At 36.9% G+C, this 24,087-nt stretch overlaps 1 protein-coding gene across 2 annotated transcripts in view; it reads right to left on the bottom strand.

Moving 5' to 3' along the window:
* The window catches only part of CSMD3 (CUB and Sushi multiple domains 3), a 931,825-nt gene that overhangs the window by 276,029 nt on the left and 631,709 nt on the right, over positions 1–24,087 (bottom strand). For both annotated transcript variants that reach the window (XM_080646869.1, XM_080646870.1), the window contains 3 exons: positions 23,479–23,635; positions 7,082–7,273; positions 896–1,022 (listed from right to left, as the gene is read on the bottom strand). In XM_080646869.1, the coding sequence (XP_080502995.1) occupies positions 896–1,022; positions 7,082–7,273; positions 23,479–23,635 (476 nt within the window). The remainder of the gene's footprint in view (positions 1–895; positions 1,023–7,081; positions 7,274–23,478; positions 23,636–24,087) is intronic.

Here is a 24,087-nt window from a genome sequence, read left to right on the forward strand (position 1 = left end):
CTAGCTCATTTGTCAAGGACGATTTGTTCATTTATTAACCCATCCCTAGCCATAACCCAAATACTTAACCTAAGACTGAGAGCATGTCTCAGCCTTGGAAACCTGACTCTTGTTGACATAGGAGTTAATGCTTCTGCTCTCATCTAAAGGACAATGATGTGAAGAATTGTTAGCCATCTCTGTCCTCAGCAGGAATCAGGAATCGAGCCTGGGTAAAGGGGCAGAGAGCAGGTGCTCCAGAGATATGCCTAAAGCCATGGAAGACAAGGAGTAACTAGTTATTGAGTCCCCCTTCTATTCTTATTTTTCCAAATGTTTGCAAGGCTAAATTTATTACAGTGACCAGGACAATTTTGTATACTTATCAAAATGGTGGACTCAGCTTCTTGAATCTTCAAGAGTTAAATGTGTAGCCAGGCAGAGTGGCTTAGTTGGTTGAGGGTCCTTCCATGCACCAAAAGGTTGCTGGTTTGATTCTAGTCAGGCTTGGGCTGTGGGTTTGATCCCCAGTTGAAAAGTGTACAGAAGGCAACTGATCTCTCTCTCTCTCTCTGCCCTCCCTTCCTCTCTAGGTATGTCCTCAGGGGAGGATTAAAATCAAAAGAATTAAGTGAGCAAAGTGCCAAGAAGCAGAATTATTTCTCTTCCTCTGTACCCTCTTATAAATATGAGAAACGTCTTTCTACAGGGTTATATTAGCTACCACTGTGGCCCATAAATCAATAAATTATTCTTATTAATATTTTTATTTTTCATGTTTAACAGATAAAATCTAAGTTTTTCCTTACCAAGGATAAAAATCTTGAAAAGTTTTTATGTCGATTGATATTATACTTAGGGGCTCCTCAGGAAATCCAGATTCTCTAATAATTTTGAGAAAATAAAATCCATTTACCTGACAATGTTTCCTGGATCCACCTCAATCATCCACATGCAACGCAGATTATTGTCATATGGAAAGGGGTAACCAGGAGATAAGATTCTTCCTGATGATTCTCCTTTGAAACGACCTCCACATTCAGCTAATAAGTAAGAAAATGAAAATTTAACTCACAGTTTAATGCCAGTCTTTTGAAAACAATCTGTAAATTTTACAATGATATCTAGTACCTTAAGAAAAATAAGAATCGATTCCCCCTTTTCTTAAAATATGTATTTGTACAGGTGGTCCTCGGGTTACGGTCGGACTCAACGTACATCATTTTGTGGTTACGTTGCCATCTCCCATTTATTTATAAAAAAGTTTCGTCATTTCGACGTATGTACATATGTGCTTTATGTTTACTATTTATTTACCACAAGTAAAGGTCAGGAATGTTATCTTTTTAAAAAATTTTTGTTACTGCTTCATTACTGCTGTGCATGTGCTCCATGTGAATGACGTAGGTGCTTACATAGGTAGGTTCCGACTTAGGGCGAAAATGGCGTTACGTCGTGCTGTAGGGACGGATCTCCGATGTAACCCGAGGACCTACTGTATATGGTTTCTCAGAGTAAGGTATTAATTGAAGAAAGAACATATTGCACAATAAAACAAGAGTGTCAAGTTAGATCACATAAAAGATAATGGAATGAATGCAACTAGGGATTTAAAAAAAGAGAGAGAGACTGAAAAACTAAGTTTAGGATTCCAAACACTTTAAGATGTGTTGTTAAATAATGACAATTTAAAAAGGAGAAACAGATGGCAAGTTGCTCAGTGCTAGTTGGTTGCAGGCTGAATAATTCATCATCTTGCTAACCCACCTCTGAGAAAAACTAATCTTTACTGCAATCCCTTAGGCCTTTTAAATTTCATTGTCCTTTTATTCCCCTTTAAATCACTCTAAACACTTTCACTTTAACCTCCCAAAAGTCAAAGCATCATTTTTATTAGAGATTTCTTACTTCAGTTAAATCTAGTTTGGTTTTGATTTAATGTAATCTCTAATTTTTATAAAATTCATCAAGTTAAATATTGTCATATAATCTAATAAGATTTTTATCTTTTGGGGAATTCCCTCTTCATTTTAATACTTTTTTTTTTAACATATTGGGATGCCTGGTGTAGTCTTAATTCTAGAAATAACTATTCAAGAAGCAAAAACTAAATATTTTAGTCATATATTATAAATTTGAAAATTCTCCAAATTATTTCCTACCAAAAAGGAACCAAAACAAAGCTTACTATTTGCATAAATATTTGAAGATACTCTTATATTTTTAGTTTTTATCTTACTCAAATTCAATGGCTGAATTAATCTTCTTATTTTTATTTATTTATTTATTTATTTATTTTTTAGAGCAAACGTCAAAGATAAAGTTTTAGCATTTGGAAGATACCTTAGAACAGAACCTAATGGTTCAAATTTGCAGGCTCTACTCATATAAGTATATTTGTTTCAAAGATTTTAGATATTATATTTCACTGTACTGTGATGGTTAGTTTCTTGTGGTAACTTGTCTAGGTTTACAAGACCCAGCTCTTTAATCAAACACTAGCCTAGGTGTTGCTGTGAAGTTATTTCATCAATGTGGTTACCATCTGCAATCAATTTACTTTAAGTAAAGGAGATTACCTTAGATATTGTGTTTGATAATGTGGTTGGATCTCATCTAATCAATTGGGAGCCTTTTGAGCAAAAACTAAATTTTCTAGAAAAGAAGAACTCCCTGCAGTCTAAACTCCTGCCTGACCTTCCAGCCTTTTTGGCCTTTGCTATAGATTTTTGATTTGTCAGCCACCAAAATTGCTTGAATCAATTCCTTAAAATGAATCTCTTTAGAAAGATAAATTATAGATAGGTAGGTAGATAGACAAATCAATTGATCTAGATCTAGTATTCTATTGATTCTGTTTTTCTAGAGGGACTGACACACACATTCATAGAGGACTAGCAGTTTTTTTTGTATTGCAACAACAATTCAATCTAATTTATATTGGGATTAATTTTTTAATAGTTTGAAATTTACTTATTACTAGTATTTATTTTTTAGTAAGTTTTATTGATTTTAGAGAAAGAGAAAAAAGGAGAGGGAGAGAGAGAGATAGAAACATCTATTGGCTAACTCCTGCACACCCCCTACTGGGGACCGAGGCTGCAACCCGGGCACATGCCCTCACCAGGAATCAAACCAGTGACCTCTTAGTTCATGGGTTGACACTCAACCACTGAACCTCTGGCTGGGATGTTATTATTTTTTAAAATACGTTTTTATTGATTCCAAAAAGGAAGGGAGAGAGAGTGATAGAAATATCAACGATGAGAGAGAATCATTAATAGGCTGCCTGCTGCATGCCCCCTACTGGAGATCAAGCCTGCAACCCAGGCTTGGGCCCTGACAGGGAATGGAACCTGACCTCCTGGTTCATAGGTCAATGTTCAACCACTGAGCAACACCAACCAGGCAGAAATTTATCATTTTTAAGTAAATAAGAAGATATCAGTACTCAAGATGTCACTATCACTTGTGGTATTTCTCATTTTTTTAAACAAAAACTTTATTGAACAACTAGAACTATATACCTATATTAATTCATTTTTCATCATTTTTTATGATTTATCAATGTTGGCATATATTTATCATGCAAACAAATTTTATTCTTCATTTTTTTTCAGATTAATGTTTAACCAATTACAGGCTAAATTGGAGTTATATGCTCTATGTTGTATCTTGAACTTAAACATAACTTTTTTTCTCTTCATTTTTCTTTACTTAGTATTTTGACTTCAAATGAGCCAGGGTGGTATGTTATAGTGCTAGAATTTATTTCTGTGAGAAGACTTACATTTACAGGATAAAAATGAAATAGTATTTAAAGAAAGTATACTGCTTAAAAATTTAATTTTTATTTGATCAAAGTATAAGTTTCAAAAACATAATTATCCATATATTGGAGAAAAAGTTTATTTGATAGAGGAAAGAATATAGCCATATAAATATTTAATATTAATGAGCATGGAAAATTATAATCTTACGCCAGGTGGTAAAGCTATCAATTGTTGCCAATAGAGACCACTATCCAAAATAGAATTTAATCTTCTGTTATCATGGAAATTATCACCATGTGTGCAACTGTTTTCAGCTGTTATTCCTGATCATCTATCATTGAAAAAAATAAATAAATAAACGTTACCCTTCTCATGAGATCTTGAGCAGTATTAAGTCACTAAGTTTGTCTTGGGATATTTGTAAATATAAAGTGCATTGATTCATTGCAAACATAATTAAAATCTTCTGCTCTCAGACCAAATGTTCTTCCATTTACATATAATACTCCAAAAAATAAAGAATATTTTCAGCTTAAATCAACATATATTAAAAAACATATGGTTTGTAACATATTTGTTTTGTGAATTTAATTTTCAGGACAGCATGCAAGTCATTGTTTACAAGTTTATAGTTTTATGTTTTTGTAACCTTTAATGATTTTCTAAATATATTTCCTGTACACATCAAAGAATATAACCTAGAGAGAATTAATCAATGCTACATTTTTCTCATAATCACTGCCAGTGGGCTGTTTATTGGTCGTATTCCAGAATCCCAAGCTTAATCAATTTGGGTCGATTATTATTATAGATATTATCCTCATAATCTATGCAAAATTCAGTTGCTGTCTGAAAAGAAAAAACTAAAATTGAACTTTGGTTGGATTAAAAACATGTTTGCTTTCTGCATGAATCTGTGTTTTAAAAATCCAATAGAGGTCTCAAGGAATCAAAAACACTGCAATTAGTCCCGAGGCCTTTAATGACTAAAATTCTATTTTTTAAGTTTGTATTCTAGCAAGTTTTGTGAAGATTCCTATATTGACCATGCCAATTAACAAAGATTAAACCTTGTCTCAAAAGGTCCTCAGACTATATACATTAAATATGTGCAGTTTTTTGGGGTATTAATTAACCTTAATAAAACTATTTTAGAAAAATATTTTGGCCAATTTAATATATATGGGCATGTGACAGAAATAATCTGTGCCTCCATAAATGCCATTACAAAATAAGAATGATGCCCAGCCGGGTGTAGCTCAGCGGTTGAGAATTGACCCAGGAACCAAGAGGTCACCAGTTCAATTCCCGGTCAGGGCATATGCCAGGTTGCAGGCTCGATCCCCAGAGCGGGGTGTGCAGGAGGTAGCCAATCAATGATTCTCTCTCATCATTGATGTTTCTATCTGTCTCTCCCTCTCCCTTCCTCTCTAAAAATTAATAAAAATATATTTAAAAAAATTAAGAATGACTAAAGAATCACTGCATGTTTGTTCCCTACTAAGCAGTTAGTGTTTTGTTAAAACGTTGGTTTTTGTTGTTGCCCTAGTAAACCATCCTGGCATATATTTGATTTTGTGGGGAGGCAGGGGAAGCAGCGATCTTTACAAGACTTTTCTATCCACCCTCCCACCCACACATACCCAGTATTCATTATTGAGCTATGAGATGGTAGAGCATGATTATTCTCTAGCTTCATGTAAACTATATATCTGATATCACTCAGAAGAATCTTATGGAAATTGGTTAATTATATTATGTTGCACACACATTTTAAAAAGCACATGAACTTCTTTAGATTTCTGAAAAGTTGAGTATATAAACAAAACCTTTTTAAGTTATTAAGAATAGTTTATTGTTTTTAATCTACCTTGATAGCAGGACAGGCAATAATTTTTTTATATTAAAACTAGAGGCCCGGTGCACAGGATTCGTGCCTGGTGGGGGGCGTGGTCTGCAGGAATAAGCCCTCTGTGGGAGCACCACTCATCCCGGTCATCTGGTCAGCCAAGCAGTGCTCCCACTGTGGGAGCGCACTGACCACCAGGGCGCAGCTCCCGTGTTGAGTGCCTTCCTCCTGGTGGTCAGTGTGCGTCATAGTGACTGGTCAACCGGTCGTTCTGGTCATTTCACAGTTCAGTCGCTGGGCTTTTATATAGGATAAATCTGTACAATGTGATTATTATATAAAATAAATCTGTACAATGTGATTATTATATAGGATAATTCTGTACAATGTGATTTTATATAGGATAAATCTGTACAATGTGATTATTATATAAAATAAATCTGTACAATGTGATTATTATATAGGATAATTCTGTACAATGTGATTTTATATAGGATAAATCTGTACAATGTGATTATTATATAGGATAAATCTGTACAATGTGATTTAACAAATTATATGGTTAAGAATCCTAACATCTTTCTGTAGTGAGTTAAATGTTATCAAGATAGAAAAAACAAAATGCTATATTGCATCAAAAAATACTCATAAAAATTATTAAAAGAAGCCCTTCACTTTCCATTAATTTTCTTCTGACAAATTTTAGTTCATTAACTTCCTTTTTTTTAGGTTTTGAAAATAGTGTATTCCTTACTAATACATTTTTAAAATTTTTATTAGCTATATTAGGGTAACACTGGCTAATAACCTGACATAAATTTCATGTGTACAACTTTATAGTTGTATACTCTATGACAATATGGATAGATCTTATGAAATGAGTTAGGCAAAAAAAAAAAAAAAAAAAAAAAAAAAGATAAGAATTGCCTGGCTGACATAGCTCAGTGGTTGAGCTTCGACCTATGAACCAGGAGGTCACAGTTTGATTCTTGATCAGGGCATATGCCCAGGTTACAGGCTTTGACCCTAGTGTGGGGCGTGCAGACAGAAGCCAATCAATGATTCTCTTTCATCTCGCTTTCCCTCTCCCTCTCCCTTCCTCTCCCTGAAATCAATAAATATCTATTTAAAAAAAAAGATTTTTTCACTCATATGTGAATATAAAATAAAAAGCAACAAAAGAACAAGCAAAACAAACACACAAAGAAACAACAAAAAAGCAAACAACAAACTCATTGATACAGACAAGACAACGGTGGTTTTCAGAGGAGAAAAAAGGGTAAAGGGAAGACAAAGAGTGTAACTGGGGTCAACTACATGGTGACTGAAGGAGACGAGACTGCCAGTGGGGAGCACATGTTAACTTCTTGACTTAAGGTGTGAGTTGTGTGCAGAAAGATGGAATCACTTGAGAACCTACAGGGTATTTTGGTAACACTCCTATAGAAATATTTCCTGACAATCTGAACACATCTCCTACCAATACAGGAAGGCAGAGCGTAGTCCCATGCCCTTCTCTCCCCAGTCATGCACTTGAGAAGGCTACTTCCATGGAGAGTGTAGCCGGGATTGCATCCGTAAATGATAGTGCTGCCAGCAAAGTGGCCTTGGTCACTGATCTTGTATCCAAATTGTGGAACCCCAGGGTCTTCACAATGTGAAAGTTCAAAACCTGTGAGAAGAATAGAAATTTATTAAAGGTGAAATTTAACAGAAAAAATTAAAACTCTACAAATCATTTATTCCTATTATTTTTATACAGTTACATTACCCTTACCTAGTTGTATTCTCTTTCCTAGTTATAATACTCCTGCCACATTTAATTTTGATATTAGGCAACAACCAAAGAGAGCTTTTACATTTTTTTAAATTAGAATTTTTCTTGTATTTTTCAAATGATTCCCATGGTCTATATGACTATATCATGTCTTGTTTTAGTACTAAGCTTCTTGCATTCTTTAAGTGATTTACAGCTAACAATATATCTGGCCATTATAACTACTACATCAAAATTTAAAACATAAAAAATATGTGAAATCGTAATTGTCCAAATAACAAATATGTCCACTGCAAATATAAATTTAGACACTTTACTGCTATAGTCTTAGAACATGAAATAGTTTTATATTTAAAATACACTTTATCAAAAAATAATATAATAGTAATTAGATTGAAGAACTCTGAATTGTTATATTCTGCCTTCTCCAGAAATTTACAGCTCTGAAACAATTCTCAGGGGAAAAAAACACCCAAAACACATATTATTCTTCCTACATGTTGTCACTCTGGGGTGTAAAGAAAATATTTTTGTGATTCTGCAGAGTTTGGGCTTCTTGCATTAATTTTACTGGAAAGTCAGGACCCTGGGGCTGGAGCAACACTTAATAAGTTATTTTACAACTATAACATTCGTAAGAGAATTCCAGAGAGATTTACCTAAGTTTGGAGGAGGTCTATGTTTATAGTTGAAGGGAAAATGAGGCCAGGGCCTAAAGACATCTTCAGATTACAAAAACTGCATGTACAGGAGGCTAATCTGGCCTCTGGAGAGATGTCTTTACTTTACAAAGGTTATAATAAAAAGCCAGAGTCCTTTCTATCCATTTCAAAGAAGCAAAGGTTTTTCTCTCTCCTTTCCAGACAGGAGGGCGAGACAGCTACTTTAAACAGAGAAAGCCTATTTTTCTTCAGCCCTTGTCTCTGTCCACTTGTGTAGATCTTTCTATGATTTTCATCTTGTTACTACAAGGTTAAGGGCTGGATCAAAGGGGGCCCACATGGTTATTATTGTTATGATTACATTATCTTAATAATAATTTGATCTCTCAAGATTCAGAAGACCTTGTGTATAATTCAGAATAAAATTAATAAAGATGGATATTAAAAACCTAACAATCAGAGCATAATGAACTGTTAAGATTCTGAAATAACTGGAAAAGATACTTCATAATTTAAACCAAACATAACACTAGTAATCCTATCTAATAAAAGAGTAATATGCAAATTGACCATCACTCCAACACACAAGATGGCTGCCCCCATGTGGACACAAGATGGCTGCCACAAGATGGCCAGCAGGGGGGGGGACAGTTGGGGGCAATCAAGACTGCAGCGGAGGGCAGTTAGGGGTGACCAGCCCAGCAGAGGAGGAAAGCTGGGGGAGACCAGGCCTTCAGGGAAGGGCATTTACAGGGGACCCAGGCCTGCAGGGGAGAGCAGTTGGGGGGGACCAGGCCTGCAGTGGAGGGCAGTTAGGGGTGACCAGGCCTGCAGGGGAAGGCAGTTAGGGGCAAAGAGGCTGGCAGGGGAGCAGTTAGGCATCAATCAGGCTGGCAGGGGAGTGATTAGGGGTGATCAGGCTGGCAGGCAGAAGCGGTTAGGGGCAATCAGGAAGGCGAGCAGGCGAGCATTTGGGAGCCAGCAGTCCTGGATTGTGAGAGGGATGTCCGACTGCCCGTTTAGGCCCGATCTTGCAGGCAGTTGGACATCCCTCGAGGGTTCCATATTGGAGAGGGTGCAGGCTCGGCTGAGGGACACACACCCCCCATGCACAAATTTCCTGCACTGGGCCTCTAGTCAAAACATAAATTCCCTAGCTATGGAGTTCTCTACCTCTGATGTTTTACAAAAAGAAGATAATTAGGTGCAAAATTATGCAAGTTATGACTTCTGAGACTAGATGATGAAAAAGAATATTCCAGATAGCATCATGTATGAGGGAAATCTGTGATTTCAACACAAAAATGTTGGAGACAAGGAAAACATTTGTGTCTTAAGTTATATAATAAAAAAATTTGCATCTCCTTTATAGGCACAGATCCTTGACCAAATTAGTACAGGAACTAGAAAGTAAAACTTACATCATTGGCTTTTTTACAGTATCAAAACATACATAAAATCATCAAAACCTGTAAGCTGGAAGTAATGAGTTTTATACTATAATTTCTGTGTGTTGAGGGATACATTTGCTCTTGGAGAACAAAAGGATCCTCTTCTAGTCTCTTTTAGGGGTTCTTAATCATTCCCTCCTCAGTTAACTGATAGAATTACTCTGCATATTTCAATTCACTTACAATCATTGCTTCTGTGTTTGTTTCCCTACCAACTAGAAGGATTTCATTACTTTTTCTTTCTCACAATGCCAGCCAAGCACAAATCATGGCACATAGCACATGTTCAATAATGCTCCTGGATGATTTTGGATTCTTAAAGGCAATTACTTCTAGGAAACGACAAAAAAAATAAAAAATAAAATAATGCTAATGAGAAACTGAAGTTAATGAGATGATTAAAAAAACACATCTCCAGAAATTTCCCTTACGGATCAATTTGTGACAGCCGGATTTGGGTAAAAATATGTTAAGGAAAATTCAAACAGCTTCAGAGACAGCCCTAGACAAAAAGTTAGAAGTTAATTCAAATGATGATGTATGTTTTATCCTATCTAATAAAAGAGTAATATGCAAATTAACAATTACTCTGCTACACCCACAAGCCACGCCCACCAGCCACGCCCATCAGCCAATCAGGAGCAAATATGCAAATAAACCCAACCAAGATGGCTACGCCACAGAGAGCAGGAGGGTGGCTTGGGTTTCCCCGGCAATGGAGGAAGCCAAGCTTTCTGCCTGCCCTTGCCAGCCTAGGCCTCCACTCAAGGCTACAAAGTTTCAATGATAGAAGATACATAAACCCAAACAGAAATGGCCGCAGCCACGGAGCTGGAAAGAACAGGAGGCTAGGGTTGCCCCCGGTGATGGAGGAAGCCAAGCTTTCCGCACACCCTGGCCGGCCCAGGCCTCCGCTTAAGGCTACAAAGTTTCAATTATAGAAAATACATAAATCCCCCCCAAAATGGCTGCTGCCACGGAGCAAGCAGAAGGCTTGGCTCTGCTCAAGGCTACAAAGTTTCAATTGAAGAAGATAAATAAACCCCAGATACCAGGTCCTCCGCTTGGGTCGCCAGGGGGCATGGCTGGCCTGCAAACCACCACAGGCCCCTCACCCAGGCCGCCCCATGCCCCAAGGGAACCCCCACCCTGATCCGGGACACCCTTCAGGGCAAACCAGCTGGCCCCAACCCGTGCACCAGGCCTCTATCCTATCTAATAAAAGAGTAATATGCAGATTGACCATCACTCCAACACACAAGATGGCTGCCCCCATGTGGACACAAGATGGCCAGCAGGGGAGGGCAGTTGGGAGGGACCAGGCCTGCAAGGGAGGGCAGTTGGGAGCGATCAAGCCTGCAGAGGTGGGCAGTTAGGGGTGACCAAGCCGGCAGAGGAGGGAAGTTGGGGGCGACCAGCCCTGCAGGGAAAGGCAGTTGGGAGGGACCCAGGCCTGTAGGGAAAGGCAGTTGGGAGGGACCCAGGCCTGCAGGGGAGAACAGTTGGGGGAGACCAGGCCTGCAGTGGAGGGCAGTTAGGGGTGACCAGGCCTGCAGGGGAGGGAAGTTAGGGGCAAACAGGCTGGCAGGGGAGTGGTTAGGGGGTGATCAAGCTGGCTGGCAGAAGTGGTTAGGGGCAATCAGGAAGGCAAGCAGTTGGGAACCAGCAGTCCTGGATTGTGAGAGGGATGTCCAACTGCCCGTTTAGGCCCGATCCCACCAGGATTGGGCCTAAATGGGCAGTTGGACATCCCTCGAGGGGTCCCAGATTGGAGAGGGTGCAGGCTGGGCTGAGGGACACCCCCTCCCCCGCGCACGAATTTCATGCACTGGGCCTCTAGTGTGTGTGTGTGTGTGTGTGTGTGTGTGTGTGTGTGTGTGTGTATATATATATATATATATATATATATATATATATATATCTTACCTAATAATAGAGAAACACGTAAATTGACAGTACCTCTGCTACGCCCACAGCCAATTAGAGTATGCAAATTAACCCAACAAAGATGGTGGTTAATTTGCATACATACCTGGGTCCCGGGAACCTCCTCGGCACCTGGGTCACTCCCAGCCAGCTATCGGAGGTGGGGGGGGGGGGGGTCGCTTCCCAAGCCTAAAGCCTGGGGCGGAGGCTTTAGGCTTGGGAAGGGGCCGAGCCTGTGACCAAATGCAGACCATCCAGAAGTCAGTGCTGGGTTGCCCAGCTGCAGCCTGGCGACCCAGCACTGACTGCCCAGGTGGCTGAGACCCAGAAAGTGAGTCGGGGTCTGATCTGCAGCCTCAGTGGAAACTGTTGATCAGTGTACTTACCTCTCTCTTTCTCTCCCTCTTTCTTCCTGATCTTTGCCAGCAGCCAGGCTTTTCTTTCTCTCCTGGCCTCTGAGGGGGCTGCTGTTAAGCCCTGCCTCTTTGATCAGACCCAGAGATAGGCCTGGAGATGCTGACTGGCATAGGAACTGACCAATCAGAACCAAAGGTGGGAGCTGTGGGGAACCAATGGCTGCCTAGGAGGCGGAGCTTCTATCACTGACTGGCATAGTAACTAACCAATGAGAACCAAATCTGGGTGCTGTGGGGAGCCAATGGCTGCCTAGGAGGCAGAGCTTTTGACGCTGACTGGCATAGGAACCGACCAATCAGAACCAAAGGTGGGTACTATGGAGAGCCAATAGCTGTCTAGGAGGCAGAGCTTTTGACGCTGACTGGCACAGGAACCGACCAATGAGAACCAAATCTGGGTGCTGTGGGGAGCCAATGTCTGCCTAGGAGGCAGAGCTTTTGATGCTGACTGGCATAGGAACCAAACAATGAGAACCAAATCTGGGTGCTATGGGGAGCCAATGGCTGCCTAGGAGGTGAAGCTTTTGATGTTGGCATAGGAACCGACCAATCAGAACCAAATTGGCCAGCAGAGGAGGGCAGTTGGGGGCAACATCAGGCCTGAAGGAAAGGGCAGTTAGGAGTGATCAGGCTGGCAGGCAGAGGCAGTTAGGGGCAATCAGGCAGGCAGGTGAGCAGTTAGGAGCCAGTGGTCCCAGATTGTGAGAGGGATGTCTGACTGCTGGTTTAGGCCCGATCCTAAAATGGCAGTAGGACATCCCGCAAGGGGTTCCCCAATTGGAGAGGGTGCAGGCTGAGTTAAGGGAACCCCCCTTCTGGGCACGAATTTCATGCACCAGGCCTCTAGTGTGTGTGTGTGTGTGTGTGTGTGTGTGTGTGTGTGTGTGTGTGTGTGTGTGTGTGTATATATATATATATATCCACATCCACACACATACATGCATATACATGTATATATATTATATTTTATATACATATTTATATGTATATCAAGGTATAAGGGATACATGTTCTAGCAAGTCAGTCTTTTAAACACAGAAGTAGAAACAGCATAAGTTATAACTGTAAAATTTCAGAACATTAATTTGCATACTTGATACTATTTTTACTTACTACTTTTTTTCTTTATTGATTAAGGTATTACATATGTGTCTTCATCCCCCCATTACCCCCCTACCCCCCCTCCCACTCATGCCTTCACCCCCCTGGTGTCTGTGTCCATTATGCTTATATGCATGCACACAAGTCCTTTGGTTGATCTCTCCCGCTTCCCTCCACCCTCCCCTGCCTTCCCTCTGAGGTTTGACGGTCTGATCAATGCTTTTCTGTCTCTGGATCTGGTTTTGTTCACCAGTTTATGTTGTTCATTGAATTCCACAAATGAGTGAGATCATGTGATATTTATCTTTTTCCAACTGACTTATTTCACTTAGCATAATGCTCTTCAGGTCCATGCTGTTGCAAATGATAGGAGTGCCTTCCAGCAGCTTAGTATTCCATTGTGTACATGTATCACAGTTTTTTAATCCACTCATCTGCTGATGGGCACTTAGGCTGTTTCCAAATCTTTCCTATGGTAAATTGTGCTGCTATGAACATAAGGGTGCATATATCCTTTCTGATTGATGTTCCTAGTTTCTTGGGATATATTCCTAGAAGTGGGATCAATGGGAGTTTCATTTTTAGCTTTTTGAGGAAACTCCATACTGTTCTCCACAGTGGCTGCACCAGTCTGCATTAATTTGCATACTTGATACTACTTTTAAAGTGGCCCTGTTCAAAAATTGCAAAACTGCATTCCTTCTACTAGATACAAGATTGAATTTATCATTCAAGATGCAGCCACTTTTGAACATGTATCTTTAATAAAAACAAAAATGAAAGTCAAGCTTTCTTTTCAAGGTTCATTACCAAATTCATCCTTTCTTAATGTGAATGCTCTGTAAATGTGGTTGGCAATTGCTGGTGATGAGGTAAAATGGAGAAAGTTTTTGTAAATTAAGATAACTTATAATATTTTGCATTGTAGATGAAAATGCACATGGACAATAGTATATAAACTACAAAGCACAACATCATTTAGTCCAGTTTGGTGGAATTATTATTGCTTATTCATAAATATTCAGAACTTTATGGAAACATTCAGCTGCCAGTCTTTTCACTGAAAAGCTCAAATATTTGAAACTTACAATTAAATAAAGAACTGTATAAAAATCTCATATGGTATTAATATCCCCCATTCCTTGTGAAATTTGATAGTCTGATGAAATGAAAATTTCTAAATACAAAGGTAACTGAAAAATCCCCATTACCTGAATTCTTTTGACTTGCTGAATAAGTTAAATTGAGATCTAATTCCTTTCCTGTCACCATGTAGTATAGTATTTCTTTAAGGATTTCTAATTTAGTTTTTTATATGTTTTTATTTTAAATTATTTTTATTGATCTCAGAGATAAACGGGGGGGGAGGGAGGGAGGGAGAGAGAGAGAGAGAGAGAGAGAGAGAGAGAGAGAGAGAGAGAGAGAGAGAGAGATCAGTGATGAGAGAAAATCATTGATTGGCTGCCTCCTGCATGCTCCACACTGGGGACTGAACCTGCAATCTGGGCATGTGCCCTGACTGGTAATTGAATTATGACCTCCTGGTTCATAGGTCAATGCTCAACCACTGAGCCACACCAGCTGGGCTCTAATTTAGTTCTGAGTTATAATTTGAAACCTACAAAGGATAATGTAACCTCACCAACTCTATCACATTCTAGAATCATAGTTGCTCAAGTTAATTTTAATTCAGATTCATTTTCAGATTAATACTCATAGTAACTGATCAACATTCAAATTAACATTATTTTTAAAAGAACCATTATTGCAAAACAAGTTAACATTCCATTCATGTCCCTCCTCCTCAGTCCCTTTGTGGTCTTTCCCTACCAAGAGCTGGCAAATATTCTGAATTAGTTACCATTACCACACATATTTTATATATTTACCATATATCTATGTGTCTATGAAAATACATAATATGTTTTACAAGTAGGTATACATTTTACTAGTTATAAAATTAGTTTAAAAATTCTTCTGAGCTTTTATATATTGCCCAGCATTTTCTTTTAACTTTTATATTTATACACATATACATTGTATTTATTTTAACTACTCTGTGGAAATTCACTGTAGGCCAACCCCAAAAGTGATTTATTTATTCTCCAGCTGATGAGCATTTATAACATTTCCAATCACTATGGTTACAAAAAGGCTATGTTTCTATGTACCCTTCCAGAAGTATGTGTTTCTATAGGTTATGCCCCATGTCCAGATCCATTTTGTCCTTGAGATTCAATCAAAGTTTGCTAATCTACTATTCAACGTTTTCCTTGACCTACTGAAAGGTAAACAGTTGAATCCCTACCTTAACATAATTCCTGTTCAATTTATTAGGAACAACGATTGTGTATTCACATAGGGACATGTCATGTCTGGTTAGAAAAACAGAACCAATGCTATCATAAGGCAGAAGGCTTAGAGATATATGATATCTGAAAACTAACTTTTTGAATGTAAGTAGCATTTTTGATGTAACTTAAAATAAAAAGGTCCTTATGTGTGTTTTTTTAAAAATCAGAATTTTGAGCTTATAGAAGTTAAGACTTTAAACAAACAAACAAAAAAAAGATTGTGGAAATGACTGCTATGCATTCCACCTGGAGAAACAGGTGGAATGTAAAGAATACGTATTTTTTAAACTGTCAGTGCTCTAAATTCTATGTATAAATCTGGAAAAAATTGCTAGTTAGTGTGTTGTACATCATACATTTGTACATCATTCTGGAATGGTGGGCTTCAGCATTTCCTTTTTTTTTCTTTTTAACAATCAGCCACTTGGTATTTGGCCAAATGTATAAATGGTGTACTCTAATTATATTTGGGAATGGAATTTAATGAATTTAATGAGATATTACCAAATTACTCTTCTAGGTGGCTTTACCAAAGGTAAGAGAGGTTCAAGCTCTTCAAAATGTCATCAACACTTGGAATTGTGCACCTTTTTAATTTTTACCAATTTTATGAATGTGCAATAGCATGTTATTTAATGTTTACTCTTCATTTCTTAATTTCTATTATGCATTTTATTTATTGGCCAATGGAGTTTCCTTTACTGTAAAATTTTCTTTTAGAACTTTTTTTTCTTATTGACTTGTAGGATTCTTTCTATATAGTGTATGTTTTTATATTATATATAATAAAATATGTATATATAATAGCTCCTAATATACATATATAATACCTCTTAAAATTATATATATATATTAAATACCTCCTAAACTGTCTCATCTTTTTAGTTTTTTTATGGTATGTTTGTTATAGAAAATTTAAAAAAATAATGACTGGGGCTTGGTCAGGAAAGCAGAGCCACTTGGTATCTTGAGTTGCTAAGATTCAATATAAAAAAATTAGAGGGAAAGTGTAAGACATATGAGGGAGTGGAGGTCAGAAGGTCACTGCTGGTTTTCAGGAAATCCAGTTCTGGGAAGCTGCTGCCGCATGCGCCCAGGTGCCAGCAACACAATCCAGCTGGAAGATGATGGAAAATAATGGCTTCCCCACTGATCCCACCTTTCCGCTCTCAGGGGACTGCCTTTAATGGGCAGATTCTAAGCAGAGATCTTCACTGGAAAGAATATGGGAAATGTACTGCCAGGTTTTTAATATCTGTACTTCAGGATGTGCTTAGAAAGGCAAAGATGGACAGATTTTTGCTTGTATATTTTGTTTTAGAAATCTTTCTCCTACTTAAAGACATAGCTATTCTAGGTAACATTTTTTTTAAACATTGTAAAGTTTTGATGTTCATATATGTCTCCAATCTGCCAGACATTAAATATTATGTAAACAGTAAATTTGTAGGACTTTAAATATTTATGTTCAAAATTCACAGAACTTTTGGGATGTGAAGGCTATAAAAATGGTAGTGCCTCCTTTGTTATTCCAGTACAAAGCAAGTAAATCCAATATTGTCTGTAAATAGATAATTAAGACATATTTCTTTGATATTTTAGTTAGAATTTCTTATACTACATAATACAGCATAAATCAATACTTCCTTCATTACTTGGTTAAATTCAAGATTTAAAGAATAAAGGAAATGCCAAAAATATCTGTCTTAAGTGGTTTATAGGACACAGGAATACAAGGAATAACTTTGTTGCTCTTTTGTAATTTAATTATTTTCTACTTGCATTTGCATTAAATAAGTTATACACTAAGAATAAAATTAGAGTTAATAGGTCATCTGATTATTTTTCACGGTTAACATTGCCAACAACATACTGTAACGAATTTAAAGAGTTTAAAGAAGGTAATTTCTTACATATGTATAAGGCTCGTACGCAAGAAAAGGCATCAAACATTAGCTAATGCCCATCTTTAATTTGAATATAAAATTTTAAATGGCCATGTTCTGTGTGGATTATTGAATCATTTCAAGCAACAACAAACAACAATAACAACAATAACAACAAAAGCCTGGAAGGCTAAGAGAGTTTAAATATAACTGAACTTTTCTCTTGCAATAACACATATGTCTCAGGCATTTTAGTCAATTAAATGTACAGAAGTGATAACAAGGGGACATCTGAACCCAGGGGCACTGCTAATGAATGGACATTATGGACATTACCAGATCAGCTTGAGAAAAGACAATGCTATAACCCATTGAAAAGGTATAATTTAGCTCTCTAGTAGGTAGTTTAAATATATAACTCCTTTCTACTGGATGAAAGTGGGGTAAGTACAAGTGAAGAGCTAAAAGAATTTGCAATGAAACATATCTTCAAGAGACAGAGTTTTAAAACTTGATAAACACCCTGAAAGACACTATGCCATGACCCTATAGTGCATTTGGCCAATAGGAAAACATTCAGATACTCAGGAATAAAATGACAAAATTGTTTTGGGAAGAAGTGCATTAACATTTAAAAAATTAATTTTCTTTACAATTACATCAATGATAAGAAAGAGTATTACTTAATGGAATTTCCAAAAATAAAATTTAAAAAATGCCCAGCCAGCATGGCTCATCGACCTATGAAGCATGAACCAGGAGGTCACGATTCCCAGTCAGGGCACATGCCCGGGTTGCAGGCTTGATCCCCAGTGTGGGGTGTGCAGGAGGCAGCCAAGCAACAAAGTCTCCCTCATCACTGATGTTTTATCTTTCTCTCCCTTTCTCTCTGAAATCAATACAAATATATTAAAAATAATAATAATAAACTACAACAGGTTAGGTGCAATATAGTATGATAATTAAGAGCATGGATTCTAGAGGCAGGGCTCATCAGTTCTGTTTCCATATCTGTACTTAATAACTATGTGACCTTGGGCAAGTCACATGACTTTTCTGTGCTTTATGTTTCCTCCTCTTCTCGTGGAATAAAACAGCACTTCACTCATAGGATTGTATCTAGTAAGTGGTAGATAAATGTCAGTTATTATTTTAAACCCTCACATTTTACATGATAATATTGAAAGTCTGTGCCTTTAAATAAAATCCAAGCCCTTAAAATAGTCCATCTCCCCTCTGCCTACCTTCCAACGTTACCTCTCACTTTGTCCTGTTCTTCTCGTTGATCCAGCTCCAAGCACACAACTCAAGGCCGGGACTCTCTTAAGCCTTTGCACTTATCTGTCCTCTACCCCCAGACCTAAATGTGGGTTCCCCTTCTTTTAACCCAGGTGTCAATTCAGGTGATACTTCATCTGAGATGGAGTCCCAGAGCAAACTAGTTACAAAAACCCCATGTCCTGTACTATCTGTCCTATTGCCCTGTTATAAACTAATTCTAGGTGCAGTTACCTTATCTTTTGTTCATATCTTTATTTTCTCTCTTATCACATTAAAACATTGGCTTCATATGGGCATAAACTTAGTCTTATTCACTGTTTTCTTTATCTCTAGACCTTAAACATTTCAGTGGGGAAAGACAAAATTTAAACCTATGACCAAATAAGTAATTTAAACAATAAATTATTTCCAGTAGAGGAGTAAAAGGGAAGACAAGACAAGTCACCAAATAAAAAATGACATTTTTACAACTTAGCCTTCAGAGAGAGAAATACAATAAAAAGACACCAGGTTTTAGAAATGCATTCTTGAAATGTGCATTGAGGGGTTGAAGGAGTCTGGTCAGAATATCCTATAAGAATTTTCCAAATTATATTAGAGTGTTATCCAGAGCAGAGTAATGGTTTAGCAAGGATACTGTATTGAGACCTAAATTTCTGATTTGTTCTGCCAAAAAGGAATGGTAATTTTTCCCCTAGTTTACTCCCCTACACCTTCTCAGAAAAATAGCTATGCCTTTATGGAACACAGGGAAATTAACAACCAATTTGTGTTATATAAAGCACTTGAAAATATGCTTCATCTAGATCTTTATTTGGGTGAGTTTCAGATTTCTCAAGGGCAAGAGTATTGATGGCCATTCTTTTGAGAAGAATAGGAGAGCGATCTGACTCAAGGAAGTAATTACTTCTGAGAAGCTGGAGGGATGGAGGAACGGTGGCAAACCCTGCTGCAGTCGAGGTCTGATCAAGTGTCACAGAGATCTTATATTTAATCTGCATAGCTGCCCCCACTTCAAATGACTAATAGATGACTAATCAAACTGGAATTGACTGAGAAACTTATTTGGGAGTAAAAGACTAAATAAGATTCTTCTTGATAATTCTAAAGGGTAAAGACTGAAGAAATTTAATTTGCTTTAGGAAATAAAGGGGTGTGACAAAGGGGTAACATTTTCTCCCCTCAAGTATATCCTAGGTATGTATATAATGTATCTTTTGTTGCAAGAAAGTGAGACAAGCCCCGTTTTCTTAGCATAGTAAGGCTAATATTAATAACGAGAGGCCCAGTACACAAATTCATGCAGCAGTGGGGGTCCCTCGGCCTGGCCTGTGCCCTCTTGCAATCTGGAACCCCTCAGGGGATGTCGGACTGCCAGTTTTGGCCCGATCACCACAAGTCACGCCAAGGGACCCTGGTGGTACATGAATCCATGCACCGGGCCTCTGGTATGCATATAAGATCTTTGGTTAATGTCTTCCTGCCCTCTCCCTCCCCTGAGTCATCAGTCTGAGAGTCATCAGTCTGTTCCATGTTTTCATGCCTGTGCATGGAGTGTATGCCTCCTGGTGGTCAGTGCATGTCATAGCACAGGTCGAATGGTCACTTAAGCTTTTATATATATAGATGGGCAAACCAATGCTTTTCCTTTCTAAACACCCAAGATTTTCTGAGCTTCCATGACACCATTAATCATGGAGGCATATATTAATACAATACCTTTGGACATATTAATTTTTAGAATATGTGCTATAGCTGTACCTTACAGTAGACACTGTAAGTTGCCTTTTCACTATCTCTTTTCCTCTTCTTCCTCACTAAAACAAACCCCTGATTTTGTTACCAGCAGTTAATAGAATCATATCAGACAGTATATTATGATGGCCTAATACTAAACCATTTAGTCTGCCAAATACTTCATTTCCTGGGGTGCCTTCTAAAAAACTCAGGCATAACCACATGGCCCAGTTTTAGACAAAAAGAGATAAGAGAATATCTGACAGGAATGTGCATTCCTGATCAAAGGAATGCGTGTGATTGGCACTGCCTCTTCTCTCTTTCTTCCCGCCTTGAATGTATTTTTCCCGTGATCATGTCACAAGCATGAGGAGAAAAAGTGAACGCTAGGGAGGCCACAGTAGCAAGACCCTTACTGACTAGTTTGAACACTTGTATCAAAACCTACCCGTCAGCTTTCTCATATATATCCTTGTTGTTTAAGCCATTGGAAGGTTTTCCATTACTTCAAGCCAAAAGCAGCCTCTCAGTCACTATTTCCACTATTTGCTATTCTTGGTGATTATATACATAATGGAGCAATGAGACAACTGAAATAAAATGAACCTCAATGGCCTGTTTTAAAATATTTCTTTATTTTTATCTCAGTCAAATGAGATTCTGTCTACTCATCAAAACGGCCAATAGAAAGGTAGTTAGAAAGTGACTATCATTAGTGTGTCATTACTAAACAAGGGTGGTCTTAAAGGTCTCTTTATGCTAAGACTAGAATTATGAGAAGCTAGGTAAGTGGGATTAATCTGAATTGTATCACATGCCTTAAAAGTGCTTAATATGTTCTTTTTCATCTCAATGCCTTCCCTTGTCCTGTTCTCTTTGCCTGGAATACTCCCCATTTCTTTCTGTGACCTACCAACCCTACGTTTAATACCACATAATTCATGAATCCTTACCTGACCTGTCCACCTTAATGTCCTCTCTCCTATCTCTAATTCTCTTAATGGCAGAGGTGGAGTTGAATTTAGGAAGAGCTGGACAAGGAATTCAAACACAAATACAGTTGTTGCTGCTTCACTTTTCCCATATATGAACACCTGGTATATTCTCTCGGGTTAGGAAATGAATTATTGCTGCTAAGAATTTTATGAACATTTAAAGTATGTGGCCTAGTAGAATCTGCCATATCATAAAAGGCGTTTTATAAACATAGTATTGAGACCATATGTTAATTTTACCAAAAAATATGTAAATAGATACAATTGAACTAAAACAGACTAAAGACATTATGAAGGGAAATGGCCCCCGAAGAACTATGCACAATATGTTTGCAAAAATATATATAACCACAATACAGTGTGATAACTGTCATATTAATTGTAGATATAAACACATATTTATAGATATACTCTTTTTAAAAATAATTGCTTTTATACTTTCTTCCCAAATTCTTTAGCTTCCCATCTTCATAAAGACATGCTAAAGGATGAACAACTAGAGTCATTAAAAAAGAGTGACTTCAAATATTTGCTTTTAAAGATTCCTCGTTTTTGGCATCCAATAACTCATGCCAATGACAATAAAGTCAATGATCTTCCTCATCCCAGATTCCCAAACTCCCCACACAATTCAAAAATCCAGGTATGTCACCCCAATAAATTCAATTAAAGAATCCAGGTGTGTCCTACAATACCCAGTATCTTTGCATCAATAATGTCAAGATGCATAGAGTTTAAATATCAGAAAAGAAAATTTCTATTTCCTCTAAGAAACCCATTAACATTTTAGACATGGAGAAATGCAAAATGATGCAGAACAAAGAAAGGCCATTTTATAAACACTGAGCCATGACTTGAAAAATGTCAGCAGCCCTGTTAGAAAACAGAGAAAGGAGGAGAAGAAAGCATATTTAAAAATATTTGCCCTTCCGAAGAGATCACATCAATTATATTTGAGCAATAATCCTCAATACCATTACTTTTAGTCCATCAAACAGTATACTTGTAACACGAGTTGCTTGGATTTTCATTTGTCTTTGCAAGGACTTCATAAAAAAGATCACATTGTACACACAGTTCTCAGGATTTAAAAATAGGTATTTAACATTCATTTTGTTAATTTATTTTTCCTTCATGTTAATGCTGTAACAATTAAAGAACAAGTAGAAAAAGCCTTGACATAATCAGGGAACAAGAGTAAGCTCTCAGTATTATACACCAGAATATGTTAATATAATGAGTCATACTTTTCCGTCTATTTCAAATTTCATTAAGAAAGAATATTTTCACAAATGATTTTGATTCATATTCCCTTTAGAATCCTATGTGAATAACTTTAATGCTTTACCTTTTTAATTTCCATGTTTTTGTAATAGTCTCCACTCATCTGACCTCTTGAGAAAATTTAGAGTGGTCATTAGATTTTTTTTTCAAATATTCTAATACTAAAGATTCCTGGATATTGCTACTTAATTTATTTTGCTATATTAAATAAGTATTCTGAACTTCTAAGAATTGATTTGATCTGATGGTAAGTTTATTAAACACATCTAACCACTTCAATTTTATCTGTGCTTTACTTTTTAGTAGTGTCTTACACAGAGTAGAAACTCCATAAATATATTATTTGAATATAATTTATTGTTCATTGATATAGTCTATTTCTTATATTTTGGCACTTGTAAAATTAATTCATATGATGATGTAACCTAACTATGATTCTTGGTCTTTGAACTGCTACCTGTTTAATTGTCAGAATAGTTGTTTGAGTATAATAGAATAGGTTTGTATAAAGTTATTTTTAATAAGGCAATTCAACACAGAAAAGCAAAACAAAATAAAAACTTAGCTACTTTTTAGTGTAAAATCACCTGGAACTATCATTTCTCATCAATGACTGTCCAACTATACTATCATACACAAATTGTCTGTTTTGCAATTATAGGTGGGAGCCAAAATATTGGATTTCTATCTACTAAAGAGTTTAATTGTATTTCTTAAGTATTCGATGGGGAGAATAGTGCCATTTTGAAAATAAATAAATAAGCTTGAAGTCACAGATTACTTAACCTTCCTGAAACTTAGTTGTTTGAAATGTAAAACAGCAACAGATAGAATACCTGTAATTTATGGAGTTACGGTTAGGGTCAAATGCAATATATATGTAAAAAGCAGCTGCAAATTACAAACTGATGATCAAATGTTGGATTTTTCCTCACCTAGTATACTTCAATTATTTAACCAATACTTAGCATTAGTGTTTGACAACTTTATTCTTCCAAAATACTTACTGGTATAGACAAGTTGAAAGCCTTCATCTGTCCCTTCAGAATCAGAATTAAATTCTAGCCAGAGCTGATTTGAAGTACTACTAAGAGTCAGTCCTCGCATAGATGCTCCAGTGAAAGCACCTAATAGATGAGTCGTTTTATCTTTTCCATCATAAATCTGTAAAATATATTTATAATTAAAATGTAAATGTGCCAATAATAACCAATTCAGATGATGTATTTATATCTACATAAAAGGAAAAATTATTATAATCTTCCTAAATAAGTTTACTACATGTTTTCAAAGGAAAATTATACATGCATATTAATTCCTATAAGTATCAGATTAAGAGTTAAAATTCACATGAGTAATTTTAAAATTCCAAACTCAATAGAAGCTAAGTAATACTCAAACCCATGTTATAAAACTTTTTCTTTTATTATGAAAACAATCCTTTCTTCTTTTTTAATGTCAGACTTAAAAAGTTGAGATTAACTACAAAGAGATTTGTTTCCAAGGTTGATTTTTTTTTTCTACAACTTGCTCAATGGGACCAAACACCTACTTTTCTAATAATATAAATAATACAAAATGTACTTGGTTCTTTTGCAATTTCTATAATTTACCCA

This window comes from Plecotus auritus (genome assembly GCF_963455305.1).
Source record: "Plecotus auritus genome assembly, chromosome: 11".
NCBI lineage: Eukaryota > Metazoa > Chordata > Mammalia > Chiroptera > Vespertilionidae > Plecotus > Plecotus auritus.